Source organism: Esox lucius, chromosome 23 (assembly GCF_011004845.1).
Source record: "Esox lucius isolate fEsoLuc1 chromosome 23, fEsoLuc1.pri, whole genome shotgun sequence".
NCBI lineage: Eukaryota > Metazoa > Chordata > Actinopteri > Esociformes > Esocidae > Esox > Esox lucius.
Genome location: NC_047591.1, coordinates 6,384,283 through 6,409,947, shown reverse-complemented (window position 1 = coordinate 6,409,947; position 25,665 = coordinate 6,384,283). Strand labels below are relative to the sequence as shown.

At 43.2% G+C, this 25,665-nt stretch overlaps 1 protein-coding gene across 14 annotated transcripts in view; it reads left to right on the top strand.

Annotated features, from left to right (window-relative positions):
* The window catches only part of foxp2 (forkhead box P2), a 105,351-nt gene extending 80,480 nt beyond the window's left edge, over positions 1-24,871 (top strand). For 8 of the 14 annotated variants that reach the window (XM_010898241.5, XM_010898239.5, XM_020043024.3 and 5 more), the window contains 9 exons: positions 3,497-3,584; positions 5,172-5,255; positions 8,690-8,900; positions 9,511-9,614; positions 9,743-9,844; positions 12,488-12,609; positions 12,918-12,993; positions 14,132-14,487; positions 21,160-24,871. In XM_010898241.5, coding sequence (XP_010896543.1) covers positions 3,497-3,584; positions 5,172-5,255; positions 8,690-8,900; positions 9,511-9,614; positions 9,743-9,844; positions 12,488-12,609; positions 12,918-12,993; positions 14,132-14,487; positions 21,160-21,304 — 1,288 coding nt within the window. In that variant the 3' untranslated portion in view covers positions 21,305-24,871. The remainder of the gene's footprint in view (positions 1-3,496; positions 3,585-5,171; positions 5,256-8,689; positions 8,901-9,510; positions 9,615-9,742; positions 9,845-12,487; positions 12,610-12,917; positions 12,994-14,131; positions 14,488-21,159) is intronic. The other 6 variants (XM_010898245.5, XM_010898244.5, XM_010898238.5 and 3 more) reach the window with 3 other exon arrangements.
* Positions 24,872-25,665: the final 794 nt, after the last annotated feature.

Here is a 25,665-nt window from a genome sequence, read left to right as displayed (position 1 = left end):
AAAACCTGTCAAGATCAGCATTTAATAGCTCTTCAGTGTCGCTTTTAAGTGTGTTCACCCGGAGAGCTAGCCCAGAGGTTGGCTGGCACGTTGTATTAACTCTGAAGTTCAAATGAAATATTAGCGTGGGAGTGTTCGGGGGGGGGGGGGGGTTGTGCCTGTGTGTGTGTGAGTTTGTGGATGTGCGTGTGTGCATGTTGATGCATGTAAGTGTACAGTATGTTCTTCTGGATTGTTTTTGAGGCGCATACTGTATTTTCAAGGAAGGTTCGTCGGGAATGAAAATAACTTTTTTCACCTGGGTGCTATTTCAGATAGGGGCAATTTCACATTACTCTCTTCTGTTAAGTGTTATGATATAATGTTTCTGGCTCTGTGACCTACTTCTATATTGATTTTCTCTCTTATACATACACACACACACACGCATACACACACCCTCATCTGTCCGAGAGGAGTTTGAGCCATTACCATCTCCAATTAAACACCCTTCAGCCCCAATTGGCCCATATAAATGCATGGACATCATCCAGACCTCCACAAAGCCCCGACCGCCAACCCCTCAGAACTGGGTCTCCTTAAATCAATGCACCTTGCCCTCAACACAGACAATTTATCTGCCTCCCCTCTTAACCCTCATCCTCCAACACCCTCTCCCCCTTTTACCCAGCAGGCAGTAGCGCCGAAGACAGAGATCTTAACCCGCCCGCTGGTGTCTCTAACCGTTGCTTAATTAAACCCACAAGGCAGCGAGCTGCTCCCTGATAGGGCAGCCTCAGCGCCACAAGGCAGCGAGCTGCTCCCTGATAGGGCAGCCTCAGCGCCACAAGGCAGCGAGCTGCTCCCTGATAGGGCCCCCTCAGCGCCGCTTTGCCAGACGTCTGGCTGGGATGTGTAAAGACCTTTTAAAAAACGGGGGGCAGTGAATTAGTTATGCTGCCGTCTGGTGAGGGCGTGCCCCCTCGTGTTTGCGCTTCCCTGCGCCATGCCACACCATCCAGGACGAGGGAGGCCCCAGTCCGGCTCGCAGGGTGTTCTAATGGAGGGCCCAGGTTGATGGCGCAGTGAGGGTTCACCCGGACAATTACAGTAGGCCCGTGGAACCAAGCCGCGCTTGGAGGTATATCGGCAGGCTTGTGGAATTCCTCACATGATTTTTCAGTGTAAATACAGCGGACTGTACGCTTTAGCCTCCATTTTTCCAGTTGGTTGGTCAGTATAGAAAATATAAAGAAAACCCACCCTAAAGTGTGTAACCGCCACATAAACAAGGATCCTTCTTTGTCTCAGAACCCCCGCACCCAATACACACACACACACAACACAGTCCTGCATTAGTGTGGCCTCTGTCCCTGACTCCCTGTCTCTGTCAATCTCCTCCTCTCATATTCGCAGGCTGACTGTGTCATTGGACCCATCACATTGCTTATTCCCCTCTCAAAACAAAAATCAATATGCCTATAAAGTGACCCATAAATTACACGCTGGCTCCAGAACTGTTTGTTCAGAGCTGTCTTTGTGAAGGTGGCCGGGCCTCTCATCCATCCCTCACCTCTCTGTTTGAACTGCTCTCAGCCGGACCGGGCCTGGCTCATTAGGGGATGTACTAGTGACGGCCATGGAGAACTTGGCTCTCTCTGTCTTTCTCTCTCTCTCTCTCTCTCTCTCTCTCTCTCTCTCTCTATCTCTCTCTCTCTCTATCTCTCTCTCTCTCTGTGAGGTGTTATAAATGCATAGTAAAGGCACTTGTCATTTGAATAGTTCATACGCAGGCAGTAATCTGTGTTTAATCGCCTTGCTAACTGGGCACAAGAAGAAGATGCCGAGAACGAAGGAGAAATAGAAGAAAATGGTCTGACAAATATCAAGAGGCCTTCTGCGACTTATTAACAAGCTCCCCCTCCAACAGGAGAAGAAAAGGAGAAAAAAAAGAGGGGGGGGGGGCTTAATAAAGATTTTTTTTTGGTAATGAAGTATCTTCAGGGATAGTGGGCCAGCCCACTTGGTGCTTTTGAAGCAGCTGTAATTTATGACACACGCCATACATCAAGTGCATAAGATAGCATTATGAGCATTGAAATGAAAAGGGTATTTGCAACATTAGTTCCCTCTTTCTGCGAGGGACGTGATTAAATGATTAATGAAATGCCCCTTTGCATGCGCATTCTGAAACAGCAATTAGGCACGGGCTGGAGAAACCAACCAGTCCAGCCGCTCCCCCCACCGCCCCCACACCCCCCCGCCCACTCCTTCCAACGCTATCTCATTCCTGATTTATAATGGAATATTTCTGAGCATTAGACCTGAAATGGTTACAAAAGCATAAAACAGGAGCGAAATGGGAATGGTTTTAAATGGGCATGGACGTAATTGAAAGGTACTGGGCTATTGTCAGTGCTAATGCTCCGTTCCATGCTTTGATTGGCGTTCTAACCGAGGCTGGTGAATGACTTGTATTGTTTTGCATTTCGCTGATAAACAGAAGTGTGGGGAAAATTATGGAAACGTATACATGGCAGGGTTTTTTGCGCTCGCGCGCGTGTGCGTCAGAGAAAGAAGAACAGAGACCAAGGCAGAGAGAGGGAGAGAGAAAGAGAGAGACAGTTTGAAGCTCCAGCTAATGCACTGGAGGCAGTGCTGTGAATGATCATTGAAGGGCCTGCAAGCTAACCCATAATTACAGGAAAGAAAGTGGCAGGTCTGGCATTTCATAACCATGTCTTCTCAAAGCCCGCTTTGTGAGTTTGTCACCAATGATAATTTAGATAGAGGCTCATTACCGAACATCACAACACTTTAAAAAACCTTTTCGCCTCTGTAGCGTGGCGAGGAGGAATAAAGGTCTATTTTAATGGCAAGGTTCTTTTGTGTCCTGCAGACAAAATCCAATCAAGACAAACCTTCATTGGCTGTTATGGCTGTCTGCTGTTTTTATTCTAATGAAGGAGATACATTTAATACGTCTGCCGCTGAATAAACGCACTCTTTGGAAGGCGAGCGTTTCTTTTTTTTTTTATGTTACTCACGTTGAATTGCCTTTATTGTTTTGTATAAATGAAGGAAGGCAAACCCATTGTGCCAGGCCAGAATCTTTTCTCCTACATAGACTAATGTACTGGTTAGTCACTGACTCCTGTACACTGCAGCGGATCTATTGTCATGGAAAATATGCTGCTGGAATCCTACTCGAGATGTCTCCATTGTTTTATATCAGAACATCCACCAATATCACATCATTTCCAGACAATGATATCAACAACAATATAACAATAATAATAGTAATAATAATAGTGAAAATAATTGAGATGATAATACGCAATTTAATGAATAATACATAATCAAATTTTTATATTTTAATAATTTATGTTGTACTGCCTGATTTTGTAAATTTGTATGCATCTAGCATCATTAACCGCCTCCATGCCTCTCTCTCTGTCTGTGTCTCTCTCTCTCTGTCTGTCTCTCTGTCTGTCACTCGCTGTCTGTCTCTCTCCAGGCACCTAAACAATGAGCACGCTCTAGATGACCGGAGCACGGCCCAGTGTCGGGTCCAGATGCAGGTTGTACAACAGCTCGAGATCCAGGTGTGCCTCTTCTACCGCTTCCAAACTGTTCTTCATTAGAGGAGATGGTAACTCCCTTATTTGTGTGGTGACTTGGCCCAAACGGCAGCACAGAACGAGGGGAAAAGGAGACTGTACACCATGACCACTTAAACAAAGGATTTCTTGGGACCGCACCAAAAGCCATTATGAGTGTTTTAATTGAATTAAGAATGTGCTTATTTTCTCCCGTTTCCAATTAATAGCAGAGCGCATCTCTCCCCTGTCTCTGCGTGTTAATTAAATGCACTTTGCACCTGAAGAAAGCTTCTGAAGAAGGGAACTATTTTCAGTAGGTGGAGCGTGACCTTATTAGCATGTCACGCTGGCGAGATAATGAGTCCTGTGATTGAACGACATTATTACTCAGCATCCACGCCATTCCCACAATTCACTGGGTTTACGCCATGGCTGGCTATTTTCGGCACTCGATTCTGAAAGTTTGGCCTGGTTTAGGCTGGGATAGCGTGGACAGACAGGCATGCTTTCAGAGCTCCCCATCTCCATCTCTCTCTCTCTTCCTCTCTCTCTCGCTGTCCTCTTCCCTCACTCAGGCCTAAGCCGGCTTGATGCCAATCAAAATGCAACCCAAGCGTTCCCTTATAAAGGTTTTTTCCGCTCCAAAAAACATTTTGTATTTATGTTGTTGGGTTTTTTAAACTCTTACAAGAACAAAAAAAGATGAATAATTCTTGTTTATATGTGAAGAAAAAAACTAAAAAGTGTGGTCTTTTTATTCTTCTCTTTTATATATTATTTTTCCTTTTTCTTTTTCTTTGCCGACACTCAAAGCTACTGAACCTGGTGTTTACAGTGTGACCAATTACCCGTCAGCATTTGCTGTTTCATGTCCTTCCTCTCCTTTCTGACGTGTTTTTTTCTTTCTACCCCTGAGAGCCGTCACTGGTAATGAGGCCTGGTTCAGTGTAGTGCAGCCCAGTGTCGCTGGGTGCTGCTGCTAGCGGAGGAGGTTCAGTCTGTTCGCACTGCCTGGTCCCTGTCACTCCCAGTGAGGTAGATTGATGATAGCAGATATCAGGGGCACTAACTGGACCTCCAAGGGAACGGCGGGGGTGGGGCTGGGGAGCACGGAGGCAAGCCCGGCTGGCACTCTGTTTGGAGAACCCTTTCACCTCTCGGCAGCTGTTGGCTGGGGTCCATCTCCTAACAGTGTCCACAGGACTTTGAGGAGGCACTCAGGACCTTCTAATTTACGGCCCGAGCAGCTTGTTACTGTCAAAGCATCCGTGACCTAAATTCGGCTATTGACAAAAAGATGAAGTGCTATTTGTTTTCCCTGACCTCTTCGCGCTAACTCCCCCTCGCCGCCGCTAGCAGCACGGAGCAGAAATGTCTTCTTCTTCTGCGTTGGTTTGATTTAAGTCTGTGTCTTCAAGGCAGACTAACCTGGGAGCCCCAGACTGGCCATATGCAGGATTCATTACAGGAGAGACCCGCTCAATAACAAGATTTATTACTGTTGCGGTTCGAGGGAAAATCGCTCATTTCTAAAAACTTCTTTTTTTCTCCCCCCATGCCTCTCTCTTCTCCCCCTCTCTCCGCTAACAGCTTTCTAAAGAACGTGAGCGTCTTCAGGCGATGATGGCCCACTTGCACATGAGGCCCTCGGAGCCCAAACCATCTCCCAAACCTGTGAGTGCATATTGCTATATATTCAGTAAACAGGGTTTTGGCTGAACAAGCCCCAGCAGATGAGAACGGTTTAACCGTCAGCAGTTAAACGGGATGGAGGGATGGAAAAGCAATAGGATTTGTAATACCAGGTTACACATCTCCCATCAGATATGTATCAGACTACAGAGGACAATAGCGCCAGGAGTGGATTAAATCATAGTGTTGAGTCCTTTGCCCAAACGCCGGGCTATTTCACTGTGATGGATATAATGGCCAAAACAACCTGTTACCGCCGCCGTAGCTGTTTAGTAACCCCAGTCCAGAGCAGCACTTAAACTCAAGTGAGAGAACTGAGAATGTGTCTCATCATGACAACAAACACCTTAAATGATAGCTGACAACGTGCGAATGAAATAGCCTTCCCGCAAATATCGGAGAAGGCCAAGAAAATGTAAAAAAATGCACACCAACTGCGGGAATTGATTTGATACTTTTTGGGCTTTAATTTGTCTGTATTAAATATGGATTAACTGCATACACAATACACATCTAGTTAAATAATGCACAACATTAAAAACATTGCATAATTTTGGCGAGGCTTATTTACCTCTGTTTTAAAGCAGTACAAATATTTTGGGGAGCAGGAACGTGGTTAGTACTTACTGCTGCTTAGTAAGTGCCTAATTTCAATGGAATAATGTTCCTGCTCATCACCTCCCTTCATATAAACTAGATAATCACAAGATAGAATAATTATCTGTAAACCCGTCAGGAATCGGCTGCTTTCCTCCAATTTATTATTCAATCATTTTTTTTCTCCTCTTTTTTTTTTTTTATCTTCAAAACTCCAGCAGCTTGGTTATATCTAGTCTAATAAAGGATGTTCAGACCTATAATCCGAAACTGCATGAGAATGAATAATGTTAATGAAGTATTGCATTACATAAACCGCACATGAAAGAACTGCTAATTGCATTTGACGGTGGGTAATTCATACAGAGATTCTTAAATGAACAAACGCTCTCCGGCTTCAGTTTTAAGACGCTTCCCCTTCAGTTTTAAGACGCTTCCCCCACCTCAAGAACTCGAGGTGAGAGCGGTTCTGTCGATATCGGCTATAGGCCAGCCCTGAAAATGACTACACGTGTGCAATATGTGTTCTGTGCAAAAATGCCTAGCAGCGCCACATAATAGGAGACGGGGAGACAGATAGCGTGAGTTTACACCCCGAACATGACTGGGGCCGGCATCGAAACAGCCCTTATATTTGAGAAATATTAATAGTGTGAATTTATTAGCCGCCATTGAAATTAGTCTGTTGGTTCATCACTGTAGCCATCAGTAGCAAGGTGTCGGCGCCGGGCCGCATTCACAGTCTGTTATATGACCCTATTTACTTTTTGAATGGCACTTCATTAAATGTTACCTTTTGGCCACGCCATGGATGGATGAAAATCTAAGTTACCAAGGCTGCAAGTCCCTGAATAATGAGTTTTTTTCCCCTCACTCTCTCTGTTTCTCCCAAACCCAACCTTAAATATATATTCAGATGAGCAGAGCGGTGTCAAAGTACTCCTCCCTGCCTCTCGGTCGCTCACTCCCCTCTCAGTTAGGGCTGTAATAAATTCCATTTTGTGAGTACTAGGATTGCGCGCCTGCAAACATGTTCCGCTTCTCGCCGTACCCTGGTGGGGGGAGAGAAGGTCCAAAAAAGTAAAAGGAACCTTGACATAACACAGTAAATATATGTGCTGTTGAACACACACACACGCACACACACTTGATAGGATTTATCATGGAGTGCTTCTTGCCTGTGTTTGGCAGCATAGCCAAACTCCTTGTTGGTCCCATTTGAACACGTACCAAACGATGAGTGTGCCGTTCACACTGGAGCCGTGCCCGTGTGCCGACGTGCATGTTCATGTGTCGATGTGGCTGCCTCTGTGCATGTGCCATGTCAACAAATGAAATAATAAGGCCCACCAATGGCCTGCTTGTGTGGGTGTCTCAACCAGGCCACTACGGAATTAGAAAGAGTGCATTAGACACATGAAATACGCTGTTCTGTAAGCTGTAGGGGCAAAAACAGGAATACGCATTTACTTTTCCAATTGCCATGCTAGTTTACTGAGTGCTGCGGGGATATTTTCACCAGCCTTTCCTCCTGAAATGTAGAGACGTTTTAGACCACAGTGACGGCTTTGTGTACAACACATAGGCAAATATGGATATGGCTCGTCCATAGTTATTATATATATATACATTTATAATGAAACAGTAAATAATAATGAACACCATTTATCAGACGCTTTTATCCAAAGCAACTCCCAGTCATGTGAGCGTACATTTTGGGGGCAGGTGGTCTCGGTAATCAAACTCGCCATCCTGCCGTTGCTAGTGCCACGCTCTACCGACTGAGCAACTTGTACCACACCGCTCAGTCCAGGTGGTGCTGTTAGCTAGCTGTCAGTCCGTCCCATACCAGAGGCAGCTCATTAGCGTTAACTGGTGCCATAATGATCAGCTGCCCCACCCGTGCGTCCAGCATACTCCACTCTCTCCCTGTGTTTATCAGCACCGGCTGTTTCACTGTCCATGACTTTGACTCTCTTTCTCGCCAAGAAAAAAAAAATCCCCTACCCTTTGGAAGTCATCGCCAGTCACTTCTAATTACACAACATTTACCGGCATTCCACTCGCCCTGCTCGCAATTAAGCCAATTTGGTTTGAATTTGTAATGATGTCATTACCATTCCACCTAAATTAGCCGATCGACCCAAAGGTCAGGGTGGAATTTTCCACTTGGTTGGCCGTAGCCCCTCTGCTCACATCACAAGATTAGGAGACCAACTCGGAAAAAAAAGCATGCGGAAGAAAAGCTCAGTGGATTAGTTCTGGTTTTGGGTTAGCGTTAGTGGCCAGGTGAAGTGGCACTCAGGTCGGGTTTTCAAAGGCGAAAGAAGCCGCGGCCGAGGCCACCAGGCGCATCGCTTCTGTTGTGTATCCAGTAAAGGCCGGGTTTGCCTGGGCTGTGGCCTGGCCAGCTGTAGCTAGGAGGTGGAGGTGACTGTCTGGGGCTCACCTCTTCCCTCCCTCCCTCCCTCCCTCCCTGGCTTTACTACACACTACACACTCAGCTGTCTCGATGTGGGTTAAAGATGGTGGCTGGGATAACACGGAGGGATCATCATTAGATCATCTTTAACGACGTGCTCTAATTACAATTCTTATGATTCAATTTCATCCTGTAATTAGTGGAGATTGTCTGCTTCCTCTAACACAGCTTATTAGTGGAAACACAGCTGTGGAGCTTTAGAGAGGATGCGCTCTCGTTTTCAGAAAGACACATTTAAAGTAAAGCCTTCGTCTCTTTCCCTTCCTTCCTCTCTATCTTCTTCCTCTCTTTTCCCTTCTCTCTCCCTCTCTCCCTCTCACTCTCCCTCCTTCCAAAGCTGAACTTGGTGTCGAGCGTCACCATGTCCAAGAACCTGCCCTCGGTGTCCCCTCCGAACTTACCTCAGACCCCCACCACGCCCAGCGCCCCCGTCACGCCCATGTCCCAGGTGCCCCAGGTGCCCTCCCTGCTCAGCGCCGCCAACGTGCCCAGCATGGGCGCTATGCGCCGACGTCACTCAGACAAGTACTCCATGCAGCTGTCTTCAGGTAAGAACCTCTACTCTGTGCCCAGTCACCCACTGGGACGATACTACAGTTGAATGTAATACTGCGTTGTACTCCTTGGTCGCTAATGGTTGTTGTTGTACACCCTTGTGGTGATTTGTAATGTGTTTATTCCAATATGGAACGCTTGTTGGATTTAAAAGGGGGGGATATGCTTTTTTAAATCAATCTATATGTAAATAGGCCAGAACTTATTTTTCTGAGCGTAAATATTACATGAATGTTAATTACGTTTAAATAAGGGGGGATACAATATTTATTACATTTTAGACGTTCCATGTGTTAAGGTCTTTGCATAAAACAAGGCCTGTCTTTGATGTTTATATTTACTCTGGTATTTAGTATGAACGATGCATAAATTATTCAAGTTCATACTAAATATCTACATTGATCTAATTGTATATGGATGTATTAGTGTTTAAGATTTCTCATGAGAGAGATTAATTAAAAATGCATTTTGTTAGACATGGAAAGTGCTGATTTGATGTGTGCTGCAAACCCCCCCCCCTTCTCTTTCTCCCCCTGTTTTAATTTGATGAAACCCTAAGCGAATTCCAATACCTTGAGGAGTAAAATTTACCAATTATTTCAGGTGGTGACACAGTATTTATTTTTCCAGAGATCGCCCCAAACTATGAGTTTTATAAGAACGCCGATGTCAGACCCCCATTTACTTATGCAACTCTCATAAGACAGGTGAGTGGGATGAATTAACTCTGCCTGATTAGATTAAAATTAATTGCTGCTTGAATCGCGTGGCGCTCTGAGAGTGTGTGTCATGCTGCCTCGCCGGTAAACCATTATTTGATGTCATCTCATTTCAGGCTATCATGGAGGCCAGCGACATGCAGTTAACGCTTAATGAAATCTACAGCTGGTTCACGCGCACGTTCGCCTACTTCCGACGCAACGCAGCTACTTGGAAGGTACCTACCCCGAACAGCGCTCGCACCATCACAGCGCACCACCAACGCGTTGGGTGACACCTCTTTGTGCCCTACCTGCAGGCATCCCGGTCTGGGCCAACATCTATTTACTTGACATCAACAGATTAGCTCCCCCACTCCCCCCTTTTCTCACCCAGGCTCTTGAATAGATTTTTTTTTTTTTTTACCCGCTTCTTTCTTTCAAAATGACAAGTGAAAGAATAATTCTGCCTCTGATATCGCTTTCTAATTTGGTGCAATTAATAGAGGAGGCTGTGGCGGATCGGAGTGGAGCCCTGACGCACTAATTACAATACAGCCACTCAATCATCAGCACCTTTTGTTACCATGCACTGGATTACTTTTACTCCTTTCTTTCTCCCTCCTCTCTCCCTCTCCTCGTTCTCTCGCCCTCTCTCACCTTCCCTCCTGCCCCCCACCCCCCCACCTCGCCCCCTCTTGCATATCATTGGTTAATTAGTCTGAAATACGGCTGTTTGCCTAGCGAGGCCGGGGCTTTGGCAGGCGTTTTCTTTTTTTTTTCTTTTTTTTGTGCACGGAGCCTCGCTTTCCTCGGCACACACCATAGCTCATAGTGGCGGCCCGGCGGCTGTGTGACCCACCGAGGGGTTGTGGCTGTTCAGCCGGAACCGAAGAAGAACCAAAGTGAGAATTGGCTTGTCAGGGAGGGAACACACTTTATTTACCTGGACAAAAGGACTCATTTGTATCTCTGGTCTATACAACAGTCATTGTATGCCTCCAGAGCACAGTTAAAATGTCTCCTTGATACATCTGTCTTGCGTGAGTGTGTGGGTGCGTGCGTGTGCACGTGTGTGCGTGTGTGTGCGTTGCAGATAAGTATTCTCCTTTCCTCCTCCCCAACACTCTGCGTATCAGGGTTTTATTCGTTAGCCAGTAATAGCCACTGGGCATCGTTGGCGCTCAGGTCCAAGAGAGAGCGTGTGTGTGTGGTGTGTGTGTGGTGTGTGTGTGGTGTGTGTGTGGTGTGTGTGGGGATGGCTGGGGTATCCAGGATCAGGATACACACACCTCTCATTAGCATGCAAAGCATCTCAGAGCACTAGGTTTAGCAAAGTGAATAAATTTGGATTTAGGATGCAAATTATGTTGGCATCTGATTGCAAGGGGTAGGCAGCCCAACTCTGAACTCCGGCATGTCACAGTCACCCATCTTTTTCTTCAATTCTTTAGTCAATTGTTTTATTACTACCAGACATTTACCAGCGCGTTACACTGTCTTAGACACACACGCACACACACACACACACACACACACCTATTTCAAATTTTGACCCAAAGTTCCAATCTGGCCTGACCATGTTATAACAGAGAACTGGGCACAATGGACATTAAAAATATCCCTGTAATATATTCTCTGTTTCACAATAAGGCCAGGTGATAGATTTACATTTCCAGCTGCCTACATTTCCTTTATAAGGCATTAGTGGGATGATCTGTGATGGGCTTGTCATTTGATTAACTGAGAATGTAAAAAAAGAAATGAAAGGTGATTTAATATCTCAGCTTGGTCTGCTCAGCTCCAGGACTGAAGGATCCAACCCTAGTCAGCTCCACACTCCCCAGCAGCTTATTAGTTCTAACTATATAGCATGCATAATAAAACTGCTCATTTGCTCATTAATATTAAAATTATCATATTCAGAGCCATGGGCATTAAGATCAATCAAATCCCGGGATTTTCAGGTCAGATGCAAAGATCTGCTTATGAGTTTTTTTTTTTTTCTTCTGAGGATTCCTTTTCTTAGAGGGAAAAAGCGGTGTACCTCATTGGAGAAATAATGCATATGAAAGCGGGCCATATTAAAGCAAAGGTTATTATTTGTAGCCTTTTTATGCATGTTTTAATTATGATTCATCTGGAATTTTGAGGAGGAATATTGTATTCTTTTGTTGATTTTCAATTTTTTTTTTTACAGACACTCACATATATTATGTATGGAACGAATGCATTCATATTCTCAGGGCATTTTAATCTCAAGCCTTGGTTTGCCTTTGCTTTAAGGGTTAAGACGATATTACAACAAAACGGTGTCACGATCGGATCATTAATTGAACTACTGTCTCGACAGTATGCACTGACTTTATAGACATTTAACATGCCCTCATGAGCTCGTCCCGAAACCACCCCACACAACCCTCTCCCCTTCTCCCACCAAACCCGCCACTCACATCGTCTCCGGCCTGTCGGTGGTTCTGATGGCCCTGGCCCAGATACCGGCATCTCTGTTCCAACTGATTCATCTTCAAAAGGAGCTCTGCCACTGAGAACGGGGCAGAGCCGAGCTGAACGTAAAGGACTTCTGCCACTGACATCACCATTATCGCCACAGCATTAGCACTTCTGTCACCAAAAGCCATTCGCTATGCTGATTACCTCCTTTTAGCCTACTTACTCTGATTGATATGTACTGTGTCTGACTTGTAAGTGCGTTCGCACCCACTCACTTTTACTAATTAAATCAATGGTGCGTGAATGTTAAGAAGGGGGGGGGGAGAAAAATCTATTTCCGCCCCTTCCTTTCTTAGGTGGATAATAAATATATGTGTTTTAACTCTTTCTGTGACCTACCCCCATGCCATCCTCTTCTCCCTCTGCAGAATGCTGTCCGCCATAACCTCAGCCTGCACAAGTGCTTTGTGCGTGTGGAGAACGTGAAGGGGGCCGTGTGGACGGTGGACGAGATGGAGTACCAGAAGCGCCGATCCCAGAAGATAACAGGGTATGTTAGAGCACAGCTGTCACTCCAGCTCCCCACCTAGTCCTGGAGCCTTACCGTATTTACGCTAATAGTCAAGCCTTTTTACATATCCTGCTAGTACCAGGGTGGTGCCTGTACGCGTTCCTCTATTAGTAGCAATACGTGTTTTTAATCCTACACCACTCCAACCTGACTTTTTCAGGACCAGTAATAATGCTGGTAGTTTCTGTTCTGAACAAAATGTGAACGTAGACTTTTTCTGAATAGTGTAATATGCAACGTTGTAAAAATAAGAGTGTTTATTTCAAACTGTTCATTCGTGTTTCCTGGTGTAGAAGCCCAACGCTCGTGAAGAACCTTCCCTCCAGCCTGGGCTACGGAGCAGCTTTAAACGCCAGCTTACAGGTAAATACCCAGTTCCTTCTGAAGGGGCTGTGTGGTTTCCACTGGCCTGGTGCTGTCCTTACTAACACCCCGCTGCACTCCAACGGCGGCATGAGAGTGGCGGATAAAAGTGACTGAAGTTGAGTCAAACTCCCTGACCCAGGGCTGGCTGTCTCTCCTCCCCTTGTCCGCTCTCTCCCTCTGTGTCTCCTGCCCTCTCCCTCTGTGTCTCCTGCTCTCTCCCTCTGTGTCTCCTGCTCTCTCCCTCTGTGTCTCCTGCTCTCTCCCTCTGTGTCTCCTGCTCTCTCCCCCTGTGTCTCCTGCTCTCTCCCTCTGTGTCTCCTGCTCTCTCCCTCTGTGTCTCCTGCTCTCTCCCTCTGTGTCTCCTGCTCTCTCCCTCTGTGTCTCCTGCTCTCTCCCTCTGTGTCTCCTGCTCTCTCCCCCTGTGTCTCCTGCTCTCTCCCTCTGTGTCTCCTGCTCTCTCCCTCTGTGTCTCCTGCTCTCTCCCTCTGTGTCTCCTGCTCTCTCCATCCACGTGGTAGAGATCAGTGAGAGCGGAGGCCACCCTGTGGCGAGAGAAGGAACCGGCTTTCCCCCTCAGGTTGAATGCAGGCTCAGATTGTTAGGAGCGACGGCAAATTCCAGGCCACATTGCATTAATATTTCTCCAAGCCGTCATAAGCAATCCGGCGCCGTAATGTCGGCTAGTCAGCACGTTGCTCATGGTGGACATTTCGATTGTAATTACTGTGTGTAACTTTTAGTGTCAGGGTTTTAATGTTATTCTGTAGTCAGGGTGTCTGTTTGACACTCACACTGCATGTCAGTTTTTTCAACATGTATTTATACATATCTATATATATATTAAATATATTTATACATATATATTAAAGGCTTCATGTCACAGGTGACAAAATGTATGCAATGCCAGCCTGGTGATATCAAGACTCATCCATTGTGTGGAAGGAACCATCCGGGAACACTATCCCATGATGATCGTTAGTCATTTAAATCCTCTGGAAAGCATCCAGTAATTGCCGCGAGTGTGAGGTTTATCTCATTGATAGCCTATAATCTGAACCCCCCTCTTTCCCCACCCGGCTCCATCTCCTCCTCTCCTCCTCTCCTCCTCTGCCTCCTCTTCTCTACTCACCCTCAGGCAGCGCTAGCTGAGACTTCCCTTCCTCTTTTGGGGAACCCTGGTCTGATGAACAGCAGTTCTTCTGGATTGATGGGGGGCAGTCCTCCTGGTTTAATGGGCGGTAGCCCCCCTGGGATGCTTGGTAGCCCCCATGGCCTGATGGGAGGTAGCCCCCACGGACTGATGGGAGGTAGCCCCCACGGACTGATGGGAGGTAGCCCCCACGGCCTGATGGGAGGTAGCCCCCACGGCCTGATGGGAGGTAGCCCTCCGAATCTGCTCCAGTCCAGCCATGACGACCTGAACGGATCGCTAGATCACCTGGACACAAACGGTCACAGCAGTCCTGGAGGCTACTCTCCACAGGGACACATGTAAGTGGAACTCAGTGGCCATTGCACGCACACACACACACACACACACACATCTACATTAGTCTGTTCACAGTGACTGAAAGAGTCGCTGACAGATCGGTGGACCCCCAATCCCTCTGCGGCTGTCTTCTCTCAGCATAATAGGTGGTTACATTTATTTACCACATTACAACATATAGGGATGTTTTTTGTAGGAAGCTAATTTGACAGTAAGCTACACTCTGGTACTAAATCCTCTGCGTATGTCGGCGGTTGAAAGACATCTTCATTTGAGTGACACGTTATGACACACCTGACGTGCGGTCTACGTGAGGCTTTCAGTTGTAACAGTTAGAACCTAGAAAAAGAAGATAATTACACATTCGGCTTTAATTACACCAGTGTCTGCATTGTCGGGGTTTAGATGTTATATTTTATGCAAGACCGTCCCTATTAATATTTAGCAGTTAACTGTGTCATTAATTACTTTAAAATCCTTGCCTTTCCATCTCTTTTAATGGAGCCGAGAAAGAAGGGGGGGGGGGCATTAATAATTTATGACGTGGGTTTCAGGAATGTGTATGTAACAAATGCTGTCCCTCCAATCAGTGATGTCACACATATCACCGTGGTCCATGTTTACCAAGCCAAAGACCAAAATAAAGCACCAAGCACTGTTTAGCATGGCTAATATGAAGCTACTACTTTCTCTTTTCCCGTCATTAGCCCACCCCCCATTGGAAGTCAATAGCGCAAACCTAGCCACATTAGCTGTCTAGCTAGCCACTTCTGCAGAAGAACCGGGAATCTAGCCAATTCCCCATCCAAGAAGGAGGCCAAGTGTTCTTAGAGGAACTGGCCAAGTCCATTCATTCATTTGTTTGGATGTGTTTATTCCTTTCGGAACTAGGCCGGGGGGGTGGTGTTAAGTGGGGCAAATGTGCGGAGTCGGACAAAATCCCTGTGTATCCACTCTCCCTGGTTGTTTAACTTTTAATAACGGGCAGAACAGGAGACTATCTCTCTCTGTTCTCTGTGGTCAGACGGCTCGGCCTCAGCGTGATTGGCCACTGCGGAGACAGCCTCCTGCGCTAGCACTCACCCCCCTTGCCATCTTTACATGGCCGCGACATCCTGAAAATGGAAGAAATGTGTTTTTATGAGTGGGTTCTCTGGAATGCACTTAATAATGAAGGGAGAGTAACGCTAACTAAAGAGTACATGGACTCCTGGGCTGTCCTCTGGGGAGAGCATAGAAAACTTCACAAACCAGCAGAATTCAACAATTAGACAAACCTTTCTCCCCACTACTGGACGTTAATCCTGTCAGCCGAACAGACACAATGAGAGCTCCAGTCATGTTGTCAACTGAGTTTGATCGTATGTGTTTGGGTTTTACTATATAAATGTAGACAAAAACCTGCCCTAAAACACTGGTTAAACCAGTAAAATCCCACATAAAAATCTCAAAATATTCTATCTCATTGTGAAAAAAGCACCAAATTGAGAATTTCTGTAAATTCACCAAGTGTTAGATTTAAGGTAAAACAGGTTGAGGATAAGTCAGATTTATGTTTGGATTAGGCTTTTAGATTTCAGAGTAGAAAATCTTAATCTCCCGATTTGTATAGCTAAGTCTGGCATGTGTGTGTGTGTGTGTAAACGATCACCGTAAGAACCAATGTTACTGAACATGAAAACATTTTGACTCACAGAACATGCTAACCCGAGGATCACATTATAAAATGTGCTCCAATGTACCTCCAACTCTTCCTTCTTAAACGTTGTATTGTTTTGTAAAGCCATCAAATTTCTCCACCGTCCTTGATCACCTACAGGATCTGAGTTCGGATCGCCACAATATGTCCCTCCGTCCTGCGATCGCCCCCGCCACTGGTTCATTTACGACACATAGCTAATGGTGTTATTTGCATCTCTGACATACCTCAGACAGCGTGTGATTACCGCTGATAATCTCTCAATGATGATGATGAGGCTCCATCCAAGACACACTTACGAACGGCACTCACACACACACCCGAACACACCCGACACAAACACACCATAGCTGGTATTTATCAGACCCAGAGCCTAAGCATTTAGTCCCGACTTCATCATGCCAGCTAGCCATTAACGGCTAAATGACTCATCCAACGCATCTCCAACACACTGTAAACCAGACGAGGGCTAATCATTTCTCTCTTTTTTTTTTTCGTTCTCCCACCACACAAGCATGTTAGCGATTAGAAATTCATGCAAATGAAACCCGTGAGCTATGCCTGCATCCCTGACGAGGAGAACGGGCTGGGCTGTGGTGTGTAATGGCTGTACTGTCCACCGTCGTCTGGTTGGTTTGTCTCCTATTACAGTTCCTATCTTCAAAGGAACACGTTTGTTAAATAGTGAGAAACACAAATGACAGCTTTTTAGTACGAATCTTGAGGGCCCACCAAAACGTCCACATAAACCGATATGCTGTTTCCTAAAATGTTTAATGGGGGGGGGGGTATAAAAATACCAATATATTTTAGAAAATGTACTTAATATCAGGACCTAAGTAAGTGTAAATAAGAAAGCGCTATTCATTATATTGCTAGCTCTGAATATGAATCTGTTTTTATTTGACAACAAATTTCACTCAGCAACTGTGTTGCCACATAACTAGAGTGAATGTAGATAAATGAAAGCCAGAGTACAAGTGTCCTCCCTCTCTTCACCTGGAGGTGGGAGCTCTGTTTATTCTGCCCCCACCCTGAGTGTGTGGGTTGACAAGGAAACAGAAATATTAATCACACCACCGAGCATCCTGAAAAGGCAAAGCCTCTCCTTCCAGCTACCACATCTGAATATTAATTTATTTTGCTATAAATATTAAAGTAATCTGTACCTTTTAAAATTCTTTTCAAATTCAAAGTTCCTCCTGCCATTGATGAAGGCAACCCAGGAGATGTCTGCCAGACACGTTCTAATACACAGAGTACTTGATAAGGATTTTTTCTCCCTCTCTCTCCCCATCTCGCGCTCTCTCTCTCCCTCTCTCACCCCCTCTTAGTCCACAGGGACTCCCTGATGCATCCGACGTGTCAGAAATAATTAGGTTTTGTCAGATTTATCATCGCGCCACAAACCCTTTCCCTGAGTAGGGCCCCGGATCATGTTAAGCCTTGTTTGTGTGTGACAGCATTATTATTCTTCTTAGTAACCCCACTTCTGCCCAGTCTCTCTGTTGTTGTGGAGAGGAAACGTCCCCATGTCCCTACTCAGACCGCTGGCTCGGTGTCTTCACACTGCCTTTACTGACAGTGGCTAAAGATATTCATCCATTTAGAGTTAAAAACATGTATCATGGTGTCCGACTGAACTGCCGGGCTGAAGTTGATTAATGGTGGAGACTAGCTGCAGGTTTTGTTCCTCTGGAGGAGCGACACACACGCCCCTGCATATTAACGACACACTGCGCTTTCTATTAACAAGATAAAAAAAGCTTGACTCACCATGCTTCTAGGGACTAGAGGGGATGAGAATTTCTTCATTATTTAGTATGTGGGGTTTTTATATATAAATATAAGATATACATTCATATATGTATATTTATTTATAGTAAGTATTATGTATTTTTTGAGTTAACTGGATGCCATCAGCAAACTTTTATAGGCCATGTGGGCCTTAGCCATTTTGCTTTCAGATTTTCTATTTTGAAAGCGATATTTTATGAAGAACTATTGTTTTACCAATTACAATAGTAAGTAAGCTCCTGGAAAAAGACCACGGTGTTAGATACAGAAGCGTAAAAATTGGCACACCTGTTCATTTTGTCACACTGAACAAAACCTGATACGGTGCTGTTTCAGCAAGCTTCTGGTCGGTCATCTGTGTAAATCCATGTAGTGGCTTTTACATTTTCTTTCAACACTTCACTGTACTTGGGTTTTGGCCCCTGAAAGGCTTGACTTGTTTGTGTTGGTTTGGAAAACAAAATCAACAACTAAGACAAAATATTGTATTTCATACAACCTTAATGGAAAACCATAAATATTGTCAGTAGAATGTTTATATTCTTGCTTGCAAAATTGTGTATTCAATACAAAGTTACTCTTCGCACAAGTTTGTAGTAGAGTTTTTTTTTTTTTTATCTACTGGTTACAATGAAAATATTCAAATAAATGTGTCAGGAAATGTGCTTATAACTTCAGTTATAAGCACATATGAGGTCAGTGTTTTTCTACTCCAGGTTTTGATATTCAGAGTTCTGCCTGATTTCATTTTAGCCCTCTAATCAGTGACTGATTTAGACCTGGTACACCAGGGGGATTCATTTAACTACCATGTAAAATAGAAAAACAGCAGTAATCTGTGTCCATATTTAATAACCCCTGCTCTAGGAAAAACCTTACACATCTTGTATTAAAAGCCAGGATGCGTGTAACAGTATTTTCAGTTATCAGTGTTATCAGTTTGATTATTACTGAAAGGTTCTAGCTAAAATATATTATATATTATACAATACACACTCTGGGAAGCTGTTTGTCTTGTGACATTACATTAAATATAGTAATAATCCATGTTGAAATAATATGACATGAGTTTTCTGTTATGTAAATGTGAAGCGGTCATTTTGTCTAACAGGTATAATAGCTGGCTTGACATCAAAGCGGTATTTATTATAATTCTCAATGTATCGTCTTTCATTGAGTCCCCGTAATTTACAGCATTTTCTTCTCACAGATAACAAAAATAATATGCTGAAGTAGTCCAGTTAACAGGAAGGATAAGGTATTCTTGTTGTTGTATACAGGAATTTGGGGGGTTAGGTGAACATGTCTCCATGCTCACATGCTTTGGAATAGACTAAACGGCAGATTGACCATTTCATGTGTCTGAGGGATCAAAGACCAGCAAACATCAGTGATTCAGATCAACATTTATGGTCATAATTAATTTTTTTGTTTTTTATTTAGGAAAGCAAGAGTCACACAGAATTATATTTTTCCAGTAAAAAATATCTATAGATACAAATGAATGAAATAGCATATTATTTAAAATAATTTACAGAAATGTCATTTGGCTAAATAAAATAACGTGCATATCCCAGAATTTGTTTTGTTCCTTTTCTTTCTTAAATAATATATATAAATGATAACTGTTAGACATAGTGATATTATTATAACACAGGCTTTTTTCTTTAAAAATCCCTTTCATCATTAAACCAACCTGATCTTAAAGCTGTTATGTGCTCAATTCATTTGTCCGTGGATATTTGTTATTTACTACTTGTTATATACTCGTTAGTTATTATGTGGTTAAACACCACCTCAAGCATTAATGAGTGATTGGGCTTTATCATGCCTTGACTGTAATTTGTTGGGCCTGGTGAGACTGCCATAATTTGGGTCCGGACTGCTGGTCATCCGCCCACAGTATAATAAGTTAAAACTATAATGGGACTTTATCTATATGTCGTTATGTAAACTAATCCTAGCCTTTTGTTGTCATCATAGGCATGTTGTTGAAAAGGCTTACCTACTGGACATGTATTTCCCTCCTAGACATGTTGGATTCCCACATGATTGTACTAAGATTGTACCAATATATAATTGTAACTAGTACAGCCCAGGGAACAGGTATATAACTTTTAAGGGTTTCAATATTAAATGTAAAAAAGCTTGTTTAAAGTCGCTTTTTGTATTTATTGTTATTTTGTCATCTTAAAGCCATTTTGATGAAATTGATTCCCCATCTCTCTTCTGAATGTAATGCATTCCTGTGAGATTTAATATGGAGGGATGTGTATATGACAAAACTACAAAATATTGGTTGTTAATTAATTCCCAAAACCATTATAAAAATGTCAAGCTATTTCTAGGCCATGTAGGCCCAACACCGCTGAAGACCTTACCTAAAACCTAATAGCAATATCATGATCTGTGGGAAGTATTCCTGGCTGGACCAAGGCTTTGGTGGAATGATATTGTTCTGTTAAAAACAATTCAGAAAGACGGACAATTTTCATTGTTCTGTACCATGAAGAACTTTTCTGTGTAATGATTTACTGGACTAAATACGTTGGATGTTGTAATGCCAGTTTTGATATGTTGAATTCTGTCTGATTCATTTATTTCAAAATTACATGTTCAATCATTCCTTTGACTAAAGATGAAACTGTTTATTATATGGAATAACAATAAAATAATAATAGTAATAATTTCTATATATTGTAGAGATTTGTGAGATTATTTTTTTGGTTTCTGGCTCGTGCCTGTTTATTGTGCTGAGGGACCAAGCCTGTTTCTCCTGGCCTCCCCCTCACAATCTTTCTAATTACCTTTAACAAATAGCAGTGTGATAAAATATGTGACCAGGGTGAGGAGTTGATACCGTAGGGCCTTGTAAGCAAACAACTCAGATATTCATAAGAGGATCCCTCTGATTTCACCACCTCTGTAGTCCCTTGTCTGCTGCTAAGCAGAATGACAGACAGACACAGACAGACAAATGTGCTAAGTTCAAACCTTTGAGCTCAAACACCTTAAAAGTGCATGGGTGAAGTCAGGGCTTGTGCCATTTAAATGATAACCTTTTAACCAACTTTTCATATTTAAGTATTTCTTTTTAATTATTGGGACATATTATTCTGATATTATACATCTTTAGGTATAAAATAATTAAAGGCATTTCCTACCCATTTCTGTTCAGGCCAGCGATCCACGTCAAGGAGGAGCCACTGAACATGGATGATGATGATTGTCCGATGTCACTGGTTACGACAGCCAACCACAGCCCAGAGCTCGACGACGACCGGGAGCTGGAGGAGGGCAACCTATCAGAGGACCTGGAGTGACTGCTGGAGTCCATCCGACTACTACAGGCCCCTCCCTCCACCTCCGTCACACTGTCATCCTACCTGTTTCATCACAGGCTGTCCTAGAACCTGCTAGAACCAGAACCACTCCACACCCAGAACCAACAGAACCCAGCTGACTCTTCTCCCTCCGACGCACGGACTGGAGTATTGAGCATGCATCCAGAAGACGAGACCCAAAGGAACTCTTTGTTGCAGGCCTTTGGGATCCCGGACTGAACACGACAGGCATGAGATGTCAGGTTTTTAAAACGACATTCAGACCTGTTTCAATGAGATGGCTTGGCCACCACACCCACACAGACAAACACAGAGGCTAATGGACGGAAAACGACAAAAACACGAGCCTGAAAAATCTGTTCTGTAGAAAGCTAACGGCCTCATATACTGCCAAAAAAAGAAGTTTTAAGTTTGTGAATATCAAAAACCCTCCCAGTAGTTGTTAATGTTAGAAACAATTGCTGGTTCAATTCAAACATTGTTGCTCTGTTCATCATTTGCACAGGAGTAGTATCAGAAATTAGTGTCACTGCCTGTATGTTGCTAAAATTAAAACAAAAACAAAAAAAACAGTATTTTTTTTATATATTTTTTTCGCGGTTCCTTTTTGTATTATGATTTTTGGCACCACCAACTGTAAATGCCATTTCCCATGACACACGAGTAACAGAATCGCAGTACCAAGACTGTTGCAGCTGTCAAAAAAAGAAAGCTTCCAGTCTAAATCTGTTTGTGATGAAAAGTGATAAATGTGATATTAAAGTTTGAAAAAGCGTAACTGTTTGTGTAAGCACCAACCAATACGGAAAAAAATGCATTTCTGCATATTTCTTCTGCTGTTCTCTTTTACCTCCTTGTTCTAAAGCTTTGTCTACCTGCAAACAGTCACAGGCAACAGCTAGAAACCAAAGCCAACACTATCAATGGCCAATAGCTTAGACAGAAGCCACCAGACTCTTTGGTCAGCCTTCTGTGACTTTAACTAGTACAAAGAGAAGCTTTCCGCAAACTACCTTCTAAATAACCTCTGGGATTGTTTCATTTAGCCCTGTACAAAGATGATTAAAGATGGAAAAAAATGGATTTTGATTTGCTAACCTGTAGAGCGTCCACTTGGCGTTTTGAGAGAGGAGTATCTGCCAGGACTAGCGAGAGGGGAAAATATTTGCTGAAATGTAATTAAAGGCTTTGTGATAGGGACTGGTAGAAAGCAGCGGAACTGTAAAAGTGGATCATGACCAAAACAAACATTTGTGTATTCAATTGAAGTGCAGAAAATTGTGTTGTTGTAAAGATTGTTTTAGATTTTTTTTATTTATTATCTTTATTTGCCTTAGCCATCATGTCATCACTTTTTTTTCTTCTAATCTAGTGAATAAGTAATGTTCAGTGGGGCTGTCAAACATGTCATGTCTTATTTCTATGCGGTTTGTTCAGAGCCGCGTTTAAACCGAAACTGAAAACATAATAACCAAACATTTAAAATATCTAGTAAAGCCAAATAAGTCATAATTTCAAGTTGATATGAAATGATGTGGCTTGGTTATCATGTAAAAGCAAATAATATAGCCATTGTAGAAGAGGGATTTCAAAGGGTTAAAGAACCCTTTTCTAGGTGATATTTGCTTTATTCTGTAGTTTAAATACACAATTCTCTAATTCTTAACCATATAGATACTGTCAGTGCAAGTTAAGGAGAATCTTAAACTGCACTGTGTATTCTGTAAAGGGTAGCCAACTTTTTATATTACATTTAGGATTGTAGTGTCAGAACAGAAGTCAGTGATTGTCAAAAATATATTTCATTTCTCTCAGCTAAATGTCATCTAGAAAAGTGGATGTTGTTGCTTTAATGGTCATTTCTGTTTTCAGTCAAACCAAAGTTACACAAGATTCTGCCTCCTCTTGTTATAGCATAGACACTCTAGAAACGACATACACCCTTTCTAAAGCTCACACACGCAAGCGCGCGCACACCGTTCTGGGTTTTGGGTCTGCTAGCTTTCCTGGTACTTGTTCCTGGTAACCTTAAGATGCAGAAAAATGAATAGTGTCAAATACCGCACTGAGTTGTATTGTATTTGATCTACCAGTGTGAGTCTGCTTTGTGCATATGTATGTTGTTTTTAAGTGTTGTGCCAACAGTTGGCTGCTAGAGCGTAGCGCACAAGACACATAATGCCCATACATACGCAACGAAACATGAACAAACACACATGTGACATGCACACATTCACAGACACACACACTTTCTCATCCCAGTTCCTAAGTGTTTCCCTGATGTTCTTTGCTGGAATCAGCAAAACCACTTGAAGACAACGTTCATAATAATTTTATCACACCAAATATAAGGATGCAGCGTCTTTCGAAAAAGGGTTCTCCCACTTACCTAAAATAACTAAGGCTTTCTAGAAGGTTCTACCTCTGCACAACAAATTCAGAACAATTAAATAGCAGATTGCACGTCAAGTTATTAGAATGCCACAAGAGCTGTTACACTTTACTCCACTTGTCTCAAAGGACATGACTCAACGGACAGTTTACATTCCCTACATCAGATATGGAAGAAGATTAGCATTGTAATAGGTTGTCCTCAAACATTTGTAGAATGATAATGTAAAAATACCTGTAAGGGAATATTGTGTTTTAAAATGCATGTCTAAAATCATTTGGTGGACTGGAATACAATAATTAAATAAAAATAATATAAGAAATACAAATCATCAGGATGATGGCCTAAATGTAAGTACAATGCATAAGAATGCATACCTCAGCTATATTGTTTTTGGGAAGGATTAAAACTGTCAGCCTCAGAATGCATATTACCTGTAGATTTTTGCATGGGTTTTGTAAAAATGAAAAAAAAAAAATGTCTAAAATAGTTGCTTGCACATAATACCAGAAAGACCTCCAGAACTGCAATCTGCTCCTCCACTAGATTTTAGGATTGTCTGGATTTTCTGGGATGATTTTGTCTGTATTTTGATAACTGTGCATACTATGTAAAAACGTTGGTGGACCCATAAAATTTACCAGACTTTTTTCTAAGCTGAAAAAAAAAATCTGTTTCTTTTCTGAATTTCATGAACTTTTTACTGTTCTCTCATTGCTCGCTAAGAATAGCAAACCTGCTTTTTCTGCATCTGCTTTGCGTAGCTGTAAGGCTTAACCTAATGTGTGTATTTATTGCTTGTAGCTCTGTGCATACTTTATGAAGCATTATGTCCGGCAGTTCAGTCATGTATCTCCCATTCTCTAATAATCGGGAATATGACCCCCCCCCTACCCCACCCCCACCCCACCCCCCATGTATACAGTGAATTGGGACTGTAGCAAACACATGTTTATGTAATTGGTGAATAAATTTTTTTATTCATTTCTTTATGATCGAGGTAAACTAATTTTTGATACTTTCATTACCGTGTACTGTGTCCATACGTTAAGATTCTCTGACATTAGAAAGTCATGGTTGAGAATTGTAACAGCGGTTATTATTTTCTGTATTCATGGCTTTTCACTGCTGAATAAAATAAAGGACCAAAACAAGGATTTGAAAAGCAATGTCTACCTCCAACATTAGGGAGTTCTTACTTTTTTGTACACATATTTTTTTTCAACTATGAAAATTACATTTTTCACATGTCAGGACTGTGTGCTACTTCTGAGAATTGGGGGGGGGGGGCAATTAAATGTTAATGTATATGTTACAAGGCTTTCCTCCAGTTTGCAGTACCCGGAGTCTTGTTTCAAAGAGGGGGACATGAAAATCCATTGGCAGAGCACTCTGGAGCCAACTCCTTGTACCAGTAATGGCTCTGGGGCCACGTGTTTAAGCCACCCTTTGATCAGGTACAGCCATGGCCCAGTACACTGCTAGGCTTGCAGTTACTGGAGAGTTTATCATAAGCCATGACTGGGGGTAGTTTATCTAGGGAATGGCTTATCGGGATCAACAAGAGACTTGGAGGAGGTGCCCACCGAAGAGAGATGTGGGCATTAAGGCAGAGCATAAGAAAACACTGCTTATGGGTAGATTCCATTGTTTTCCAAACCCATCCTCAATGGTAATGTGTTGACTGATGCTGTCGAATAAAGAACACTATTTATGACGTGCAGTGGACAGCTCAACTCAGTAAGGTTCCACCTTCTCGGTCATAGAGCTTTCTTACTGACACGCTCATTGAGATTCACATCGACTCCACCGTGACCACTCGCTCCCCATTAGCTCGTCTGTATTCTGAGGGCTCGTGCACGTTCCAAAGAGTGGCCAGGGACGTTCTATCTGGGATGCTTTGAGTCATGTCCGCTGGTCATTTAATGACAACGCCGACCCATGTTTT